The 11,064-nt window shown below is 37.5% G+C and overlaps 1 protein-coding gene across 4 annotated transcripts in view; it reads left to right on the top strand.

Moving 5' to 3' along the window:
- Window positions 1-11,064, top strand: part of HERPUD2 (HERPUD family member 2) — a 53,422-nt gene that overhangs the window by 1,825 nt on the left and 40,533 nt on the right. For 2 of the 4 annotated variants that reach the window (XM_017854978.1, XM_017854979.1), the window contains exon 3: window positions 1,600-1,632. The exons of the other annotated variants lie outside the window; for them this stretch is intronic. In XM_017854978.1, the coding sequence (XP_017710467.1) occupies window positions 1,600-1,632 (33 nt within the window). The remainder of the gene's footprint in view (window positions 1-1,599; window positions 1,633-11,064) is intronic. 4 annotated transcript variants of the gene reach the window in all.

Below are 11,064 nucleotides of genomic sequence, written 5' to 3'. Positions count from 1 at the left end.
TCCTTTCTTAAAAAAAAAAAAAAAGATAAAGCACGACAACCCGTATCAGAGCTTTTATTGCTTCTTAGACTAAAATTCCTTTTTACTTTCAACACTTGACCCAGAAATTTAAACAGAAATTGAAGATATTTTTTTCTTAGAAATAAGTATGTGGCCCCTATAAAAATTATACTCTCAAGGTTACTATATATATTTCAAGGACCAAAGAATTATAAGTTGTAGATTCACTTTCATCACCACCCCTTTCAACATTTTTCTCCTGTAGAGGATACATGGACATTAATTTCAAAGAGAACTGCCCTCCACCCCACCACCATTTGTTGCATTCTTCTCATATGACTTTTCTGTTCTGTGTTCCATTCTGAATCATGTCTGGATATTGCAAAGATAATAAATAAAATACAGTACAGTTCCATCTGTCCTCCAAAGTCAGATTTGAAAGGACGTAGTTGGTAATCAAGGAGTCTTGAAATAGTTTAGAAAAGAAGTGTACTGTCATGTAGAGTACTGTGTATGAAAGTGAGGCTTTCACATTCTCTATTGTATACATTTTTAAATTCTTGAATAAGTAGTGTTTATTAAAACATTTATTTAATGAAAAGGATTGGATTTTAGGGTGGGAAATACTTTTGGAATCAGGCATGTTTAAGCATGGATCCGTTGAAAGGCAACTATGCTTTCTATGCTTAACACTTGTTTTAGGCACCTAAGTTAAGGAAGACACTTGCTCTATATTATGATATTAATGAATTATGACCGTTTCAGTGTTGTATTAAGTTTAGTTAGGCTTGTAGACTTGCAGAAGAACCACAGAAATGGGGCGGTTATTGCAAAAACAGGAGGTTTAGAAAAACAACTCTTAGTTGGCATTAGCTGTGTTTATCAGTACTTTGTGATACAAATATTTTTAGTAGGAGGAGAAAAAAAACCCTGAGGAATTTAAGTACTTGAAACAAACTAGTTAGAGCCCCTGTTTATTCACATCTTTTGTTTGAAAGTTAAGATTTACACAGGGAGTAACAATTTGTTTGAAAATATCTTGATTACAAAAGATTTCCTGTTGCATATGATGAGTTTTACACATTTTTGAAGTGGAAAATAGGTTTTTAGGATAGTCAGTTGAAAGTCATAGACTTCCACAATACTGTTCATAGCAAATATATGCTCTGGTATGTACTTAACGTAAGATCTTTACATTGTACTATTAAACCAAAAGGGACTTAGTCTGCAGTTTATAGACCAATTTATCACTTTTCTGAAACCTTCTTTTTTTAAAAAAGTACCTGAGACGGGAGTGGGAAGGCTGTCTGCCTTATCTACCCCTGAAGAGGCCTGCTTTTGGCAGGAGGTGTGTCTGTGCAGCACTGATCACTAGTGGAGGATGTCAGTGCTGCTGTGCATTAGTTAGCTGTCTGAGGATGAGACCTGTTGCAGAACTTCTCCTTCCCAACCTGCCTGCCTCTTATAGCCACACTGGAGGCACTTTTGGAGGCTAAACCAAATACTATGCAGCCTATTAATGATTAACATGGCAAACCTTTTTTTCTCCTTTGATAAGTTTTCTTTAAGTGAATTGTAATGGCTAACTTTCATTTCTAGGTTGAGAGTGGGTGGAGCTCTGGAGCAGCACGGGTATGTGTGCTTATTGTCATAGAATTTCACTGAAAACTTTGTATAGTTACTAGATTTAGTAAGTTTACATTCTTATCATAAGAGAATTGATTTGAAGCATCACAGTTATTGAGCAGCAGTTTAATGGTATCGCAAAGCCATAGGTAGTCCTCAACATAGGAGTTGGAGTCCTAAAAGTTTACTTTGTAAGGTCATTTTTTAGAATTCAGAACAGTTTGCTGTTAAGTAATATTATAAAGGAAGTTTAGGTTTTTCTGACCACCTGCTATGACTAAACATTGATTCTGTGTTTTAGTTTTCAAGTGCTGTTATGTTTAACAGAGATAATTTCTTGTGCATCTTCCTTGCACATATGCCTACTTTCGTTATCAGTGTGTGGACTTAGCGGAGTAGGGCTGCAGTGCTTTGTAGGAACAGGAGTGTCCCAGTAAGTAAAAAGTTGATGGCTCTCATTAACATTGCTCTAATTGGATCTGATGGGTCAGGGGTAGGTGGAGGGCCTCTGTCCCTGTGGGCAGTGGCTTCTAGGAAAATAAATTGGTGCTGCTAGAGGGGAAAGAATGGAAATTTGAGATTGTCCTTTTACGATCTTACAAGGATAGGTCATATGTCTATATGCTGTTAATGGAATTCTGGCTGAACTCTGTGAAGCTGTAAAATCTTAGGTTCCTAGTTTCATGGTCAGATACTGATTTGATGAATCACAGTCTCCATACGGATATGTTAAATGCACTTCTCCCTCCCCTAGTAAACTTAGAACAAATGTACCCCTCCCCTCAAAGCACATTTTTTTGGTCTTCATTTATTTATTTAACTAGGATTTTATTGGCCTAGCATTTGAATATTTATGCTAAGTGTGAAGATGATGGTAAGAGTCCTTTGCTTTTATGAAGCTCAGATCTAGTGACATGTAAGTAAATAACCGTAATAATATGTGACTCGTGTGATACAGAAGGGATGTTCTGTGTGCTGCATAGGAGCACAGGAAGGGAATGGTTGTGTCTGGAGCAGGGGTTAGGGGAATGTGTAGCTGTTTCAAGAAAAGATTCACAGGGACATTGAAGTTTTCTTCAAGAGTTGTTTACAGTTTTAAGCAGACAAGAATCTGTTAGCTTCCTTTTTTAAACTCTTCTTTTTTTTTTTTTTTTTTGAGACGGAGTTTCGCTTTTGTTGCCCAGGCTGGAGTGCCATGGCACTCTCTCAGCTTGCTGCAACCTCTGCCTCCCGCGTTCAAGCAGTTCTCCTGCCTCAGCCTCCCCAGTTGCTGGGATTACAGGCGTGTGACACCACGCCTGGCTAATTTTGTATTTTTAGTAGAGATGGGGTTTCACCGTGTTGGTGAGGCTGGTATCAAACTCCTGACCTCAGATGATCCACCTACCTCGGCCTCACAAAGTGCTGGGATTACAGGCATGAGCCACCACTCCTGGCCTTAACTGTTCGTTTGGAGTTAATGTTTGCACTGATGACTTTGTTTTATGTTAGTATGTTACTTAGTAATGCAGTATTAGGTAAAAAGATTATAGATCCTTAATGATCTATGAAGGGAAAGGTGTTTTCTAGTTAGGAATTTAGGTAGTTGCCATATTTGTGAAAATGTTCACAAAGTCATAATTAAAAACCTCGGATGTGGAGTTTTGAGCTCTTTTGGAATTAACTTTGAATGATATTGATAATTGCTTAAGGACTTGGTTTAGGAAACGGGAAGTGCACTAGTTTATATTAATAGAATATATAGATAATTGTGAGTTGTATTGTAATATGACATTTGACATCACTCATGACTAGCTTTTCAGATCCTGAAATTGGCCTGCACTGTGAAATAATTCTAAAATTAGGTAATTGCTGTTTGGTGGTAAAGATACTTGGCAAGAAGACCACCTTTACTTGAGTTTCAGACTTTAATCTGAGTTTAGACTCAGTTATTAGAGATGTAAATATCAAAATGGTTGATAATAGATGGATCATCCTAGAGAAAACTTTAAAAATATCAATCTCTAAGTCCTGTTAGGTACTTTTCTCATTCTCTTACTGTATCTGTTCTTGTGAACAAGCAGTCACTAAGGTGGACCTGATTCACTCTGAATTCAATTTTGAAGGCAAACCTTTTTGGGGCTTGCATGACTTGGCTCTCCATTTTTCAGTCTTGGGGTCAAAATACCTCTTGATTGTGTCCCTCAGTTCTGGATAGATTTCCTCTGTCTTTGCCATTCATGCTGTTAAACTAAGCAGTCATTTTCTTATCTACCTCTCCTGATCAGCTAGGCAGGTTTGTGCTGTTTTTTCAAACTGTTCCTTTACTCTCAGATTCTATTAGAATTAAAGAAGCAAGAATAGAACCAATTGTATATATAGGCTCTGTTGTGAGGTTATAACGCTCCATAACCAAATTGCCTGCAATCAGAAGTCTTACTTTTATTATAGGTAGAAATAGCTTATATCATTTGAAATTTTATCTTTCTTAGTTTTGTAATTTCGTATTACCTTACTTAGGTCATTTTAAAAAGTCTACTTGTTTAACCACTTTGGAATTGTTGATTTAAAGGGGCTATAATCCATAAACAAAACAATTTTTATTTTATAAAACTATTGTCTTAGAAGATTTTAATACATTTAAGGGGGTTTCATGTCACCGAGAAATATAATTCAAGATTTTAAAACCTCTTTTGAACAAAGGGTACTATCAAATTGAATGTGAAAGTTGATGGAAAACAGACTAAAAGTTTTGAATGACTGCTCACTAAAATTTTACTGCTTAATGTTATTTGTAGCCTTATGTCTTTTTGGAAAATATAATAACATTATTATCAAGGTAATGTTTAATCATTTATCAATACTTTTCAGATAGGATTTTTGTAGAACTTTTAGCTTAAGTTTCTTTTTTTAACATAATAAATTCTGCTTTGATTGTCTAGAATGCTTTTATTTAACTGCTCTGACTTTACCATTTACTAAGTGTTTGCCATGTGTGCCAGGCATTATAATAAGCATTTGATATGCTTTATTACATAGACTTCTTATGATGTAAGGTTTGTAATTAGCTCTACTTTATGGATGAAGAAACCGAGGCTTGATAATTTTTTTTTGCTTAGGTCAGACTCTAAGGAGTAGAATTAGAATTTGAACCCAGGTTGGACTTACTGTACACATTATATATGATGGTTATATATAATAAAATGAAGAAAGGCATTAGGGACTCGGCCATCTCAGTTATATACTTGTAAACTAAAAATAACCAGTTGAGCTATAAAAAGAGATGTATATGTTTGGCTGGTTTATTGTCTAAAGGCTGCAGATAAATGGATAACAGCCTTACTGTTGTGCTAACACTTAGCTTAATGTGTGGTTATTTCTCTTTATTCTGAGAAATTATAGGAAAGATTGGATGCATAATATCTGAAGACTGCAGTGCACATATCTTTGTCCTATCTTCACAGTCTACCAGTTTGTGTGAACCATAGTCATATACTTTGACATGGTCTATTGTACATCAGAGGTGTACATCACTTGCTGTGTGAATATCATGTATCTTCACCCATGAGTGGAAGCAGTTAAACTGGGAATGTCTCTTTGGAGTTCCAGAGAACATTACTCTGTAATATTCTGTATGTACAGTTTTGCTTACTGTTACTGCAAGGAGATAAGGGGTAGAGGCAGTTTGGGTGACTGTGCCTCTATTTATAGTGTTTCTGAATTTTCAGGGGTTTTAGATTGGATGCTTTTATTGGGAAATGGGAAGGAGATGTGTTCTAGTACAAATTTACAGAATTCATTTCCCAGAGAAATGATATTTTGTGCACTTCCTGGGACCCAGCTCTTTAAAGCTATTTGATATTTGTGACTGAACTATATGTAAGTACTTAATAGTTACTGCTTTTAAAGGACTAAATTACAGTTCATTGAACTAACCTGTAAGTTGAAGATTGCTTTTACTGGACTATTAAGATGATAGATATTTTAAAATTTTAATTAATATTTTAAATTAGCATGTGAAGTTTGATTATGCTGAAGTTGGATATACTAGGAACGTGATTTTTAAGCCATACATAATTGAAAGACCCATTTAATCCTTGACATAACGTAAAAAATTTAATCACTTGATACTAAGTGACGTTCTTGAAATATAGAAGTAGTGTTGGCTTTAAACTCATTTATCAGACTGCAGGAGATAATTTAAATGTGTTAGAGATGTATGATATTTGATCTGTTTCTGATATTTAGTTAAACATTAAAGGGTCAGACACTTTCAATAATGGCATATACGTGAACCTTTTAGAAACAACAACAAAAGTCCAGGTTAGGACTTATTTTCACCTGTTACACCAGCAAGTGAGCTTTCCTCACCTTGGTTTTTAGCAATGTCTGTTAAGTGGGTAGCAGAGGTTTTTTTGGGCAGTTGTTAAGCAGCTGTTTATTTGGAGTGGGTTATTTCTGTTTCTGGGCCACTCAAGAGTATATCAGGATGTTTCCAACTTGTTCTTTGTCTTATTATTTGGCTGATTCTTCACTGCCATATGTGACCGGGCTTCATCTAGGGTGAAGTATTGGTGGTGAAAGTAGTGAACCTGATAGAATTTGCTGACTATCGGATATAGGGGTGAGTACCAGGAAGAATAGTGGTGGTGTTAATGGAGAGCCAATTATATTTATATATTACTCTGTGGAGCCAGTATCTTATCAGTAGAATCTTTAAACTGACAATTTAACTAGTACTTTTAGATTTGTCAATGCTGAGCCTTCTGAATTCTTATTTTAAAAGGGTACCATGCAATGTTTTTTAAATTGAGAAACGAATGAAGTTTTATTGTGTTAAACTACTGAGATCTTGGGATTTGTCGTAGCAACTATCATTACCCTAACTAATGTAGAAATGGGTTTGTTTTGGTTTGTTTTTTTTGAGACAGAGTCTCACACTGTCTTCTGGGCTGGAGTGCAGTGGGGCGATCTCAGCTTACTGCAACCTCTGCCTCCTGTGTTCAAGCGATTGTCCTGCCTCAGCCTCCTGAGTAGCTGGGATTACAGGCGCCTGCCACCATGGCCAGCTAATTTTTTTGTATTTTCAGTAGAGATGGGGGTTTCAGCGTGTTAGCCAGGCTCGTCGCGAACTCTTGACCTTGTGATTCACCCCCCTTGGCCTCCCAAAGTGCTGAAATTATAGGCGTGAGCCACCGCCCCAGCCCAGAAATGGGTTTTTAATCAAGCCAAAAGGTAATGTTTTTAGCAGGGCTGGGTAAATAATAATATATTACTTTTTACAAGTCAAATTGAATTGACATCTCAAAATCTGTGCTTTTCCTAATGCAGTAGCTTACAATACCAAAATAACTAGTTGAAAATTTAGTTGATTATTGTCATTTGTTATTAGGTCTAACACATGATTTTCCTGATATTTAAATTATTTATTTATTTATTTATTTATTTTGAGACAGAGTCTCGCTCTGTTGTCCAGGCTGGAGTGCAGTGGCGCAATCTTGGCTCACTGCAACCTCCGCCTCCTAGGTTCAAGTGATTCTCCAGCCTCAGCCTTGCACACCTGCTGCTGCCATGTATTTTTAGTGGAGATGAGGTTTCCACCATGTTGGCCAGACTGGTCTTGAACTCCTGACCTCAAGTGATCCGCCCGCCTGGGCCTCCCAAAGTGCTGGGATTACAGGCGTGAGCCACCGCACCCAGCCCTGATATTTAAATTAAATTCATTGATATTTAAACTGAAGAGGCAGTTTTTTTTTAATGGCATAAAAAGTATCCGGGCAGGCACAGTGGCTCATGCCGGTTATTCCAGCACTTTGGGAGGCGGAGGCGGGCAGATCACCTGAGGTCAGGAGTTTGAGACCAGCCTGGTCAACATGGTGAAACCCTGTCTGTACTAAAAATACAAAAAAATTTGCTGGGCATAGTGTAATCCCAGCTACTCAGGAGGCTGAGGCACGAGAATTGCTTAAGCCTGGGAGATGGAGGTTGCTGTGAGCCGAGATCATGCTACTGTATTCGAGCCTGGGTGACAGAGCAAGACTCTCAAAAAAAAAAAAAAAAAAAAAAAATTCTAAGTGTTACCTTTTACCTAGTTTAGGCACATGAAAAAATTAGTAAGTTAATTTTTCTGTTTTCTTTTCTTTTTTTCTTTTCTTTGTTTTTTTTTGAGACAGTCTCTCCCTCTGTTGCCAGGTTGGAGGACAGTGGAACGACCTTCGCTCACCTCTCTGCCTCTTGGGCTAAAGTGATCCTCCTACCCCAGCCTACTAAGCAGCTGGGACTACAGGCATGCACAACCATGCCCAACTAACTTTAGTATATTTTGTAGAGACAGGGTCTCACTGTGTTGCCCAGGCTGGTCTTGAACTCCTGGGCTCTAGCGATTCATCTGCCTTGGCCTCCCAAAGTGCTTGGGATTATAGGTGTGAGAAACCATGCCTGGCCAGTTTTTCTGTTTTCAATTACTGTAAAATTAAAGAATACCTTTCCTTTCCTTTTCCTTTACTTTATTTTTTATTTCCATAGGTTATTGGGTAACAGGTGGTGTTTGGTTACATGAATAAGTTCTTTAGTGGTGATTTGTGAGATTTTGGTGCACCCATCACCCAGGCAGTAAACACTGCACCCTATTTGTGGTCTTTTATCCCGCACCCACTTCCCACCCTTTCTCCCTGAGTCCCAGAGTCCATCGTGTCATTCTTATGTCTTTGTATCCTCATAGCTTTAGCTCCCACTTATGAGTGAGAACATACAATGTTTGGTTTTCCATTTCTGAGTACTTCACTTAGAATAATAGTCTCCAGTCTCATCCAGGTTGCTGCAAATGCCATTAATTCATTCTTTTTTATGGCTGAATAGTGTTCCATCATACAGGTAGACAGATAGATATAGATATATAGATAGATATGGATATCTCACAGTTTCTTTATCCATTTGTTGATTGATAGGCATTTGGGTTGGTTCCATGTTTTTGCAGTTGCAAATTGTGCTGCTATAAACGTGTGTGCAAGTATCTTTTTATTTTATCTTTTTTGAGATGGAGTCTCGCTCCATCGCCCAGGCTGGAGTGCAGTGGCATGATCTTGGCTCATTGCAAGCTCCGCCTCCTGGGTTCACGCCATTCTCCTGCCTCAGGCCTCCCGAGTAGCTGGGACTACAGGTGCTCACCACCAAGCCCAGCTAATTTTGTTTTTGTATTTTTAGTAGAGACAGGGTTTCACCGTGTTAGCCAGGATGGTCTTGATCTCCTGACCTCATGATCCACCCACTTTGGCCTCCCAAAGTGCTGGGATTACAGGCATGAGCCACTGCACCTGGCCGCAAGTATCTTTTTTTGTATAATGACTTCTTTTCGTCTGGGTAGATACCCAGTAGTGGGATTGCTGGATCAAATGGTAGTTTTACTTTCAGTTCTTTAAGGAATCTCCACACTCTTTTCCATAGTGGTTATACTAGTTTATATTCCCACCAGCAGTGTACAAGTGTTCCCTGCTCACCACAGCCACACCAACATCTACTATTTTTTTATTTTTTTGATTATGGCCATTCCTGCAGGAGTAAGGTGGTATTGCATTGTAGTTTTGATTTGCATTTCCCTGATCATTAGTAATGTTGAGCATCTTTTCATATGTTTGTTGGCCATTTGTATATCTTCTTTTGAGAACTGTCATGTCCTTAGCCCACTTTTTGATGGGATTTTTTGTTTTTTTTTTCTTGCTGATTTGTTTAAGTTCCTTGTAGGTACTGGATATTAGTCTTTCATCAGATGATTAGATTATAAAGATTTTTTCCCACTCTGTGGGTTGTCTGTTTACTCTGCTGACTGTTCCTTTTGCCATGCAGAAGTTCGTTAGTTTAATTAAGTCCCAACAATTGATCTTTGCTTTTATTGCATTTGCTTTTGGGTTCTTGGTCGTGAAATCCTTGCCTAAGACAGTGTCTAGAAGGGTTTTTCCAATATTATCATCTATAATTTTTATAGCTTCAGGTCTTAGATTTAAGTCCTTAATCTATCTTGAGTTGATTTTTGTATAAGGTGAAATATGAGGATCCAATTTCATTCTTCCACATGTGTCTAGCCAATTATCGCAGCACCGTTTGTGTAAAAGGGTGTCCTTTCCCCACTTCTTGTTTTTGTTTGCTTTGTCAAAGATCAGTTGGCTGTAAGTATTTGGGTTTATTTTTGGGTTCTCTATTCCTTCCATTGGTCTGTGTGCCTGTGTTTGTATCAGTACCATGCTGTTTTGGTGACCATGGCCTTACAGTATAGTTTGAAACCAGGTAATGTGATGCCTCCAGATTTGTTCTTTTTGCTTTGTCTTCCTTTGGCTCTGTGGGCTCTTTTTTGGTTCCATATGAATTTTAGAATTTTTTTTTCTAAATCTGTGAAGAATGATGGTGGTATTTTGATGGGAATTACATTGAGTTTGTAGATTGCTTTTGGTAGTAGGGTCATTTTTACAATATTGATTCTACTCATCCATGAGCATGGGATGTGTTTCTATTTGTGTTGTCTGTGATTTATTTCAGCAGTGTTTTGTAGTTTTCCTTGTAGAGGTCTTTTGCCTCCGTGGTTACGTATATTCCTAAGTATTTTATTATTTTGCAGCTATTGTAAAAGGGGTTGAGTTCTTATTTTGATTCTCCACTTGGTTGCTGTTGGTATATAAAAGTGCTACTGATTTGTGTACATTAATTTTGTATCCTGAAATTTTGCTGAATTCTTTTATTAGTTCTAGGAACTTTCTTTCTGGAGGAGTCTTTTGGATTTTCTAGGTAAATGATCATATGATCATCAAACAGCGACAGTTTGACTTCCTCTTTACCAATTTGGATGCCCTTTATTTCTTTCTCTTGTCTGATTGGTCTGGCTAGGATTTCGAGTACTATGTTGAAAAGGAGTGGTGAGAATGGACATCCTTGTCTTGTTCCAGTTCTCAGAGGGAGTGTTTTCAACTTTTCCCCATTCAGTATTATGTCGGCTGTGGGTTTGTCATGGATGGCTTTTATTATATTGAGGTATGTCCCTTGTATGCTGATTTTGCTGAGAGTTTTAATCATAAAGCGATGCTGGATTTTGTCAAATGATTTTTCTGCATCTATTAAGATGATCATGTGATCATCTTATTTTTAATTCGGTTTATGTGGTGTATCAGATTTATTAATTTGGGTTTGTTAAACCATGCCTGCATCACTGGTATGAAACCTACTTGATCATGGTAGATTATCTTTTTGATATGTTATTGGATTTGGTTAGCTAGTATTTTGTTAAGAATATCTTTCCTTTTAAAACTTCATAGTGGCTGGTCATGGTGGCTCATACCTGTAATCCTAGTACTTTGGGAGGCTGAGACTGGTGGATCACTGGAGCCGGGGAGTTCTAGACCAACTAGGGCAGCATGGCAAAACTCTGTCTTTACCAAAAAAAAAAAAAAAATATATATATATATATATATATAT

The sequence above is a fragment of the Rhinopithecus bieti genome, unplaced genomic scaffold, assembly GCF_001698545.2.
Source record: "Rhinopithecus bieti isolate Rb0 unplaced genomic scaffold, ASM169854v2 scaffold_39971, whole genome shotgun sequence".
Lineage (NCBI taxonomy): Eukaryota > Metazoa > Chordata > Mammalia > Primates > Cercopithecidae > Rhinopithecus > Rhinopithecus bieti.
Note: the sequence above shows the minus strand (reverse complement) of the source record. Positions and strands in the feature narration are given on the sequence as shown.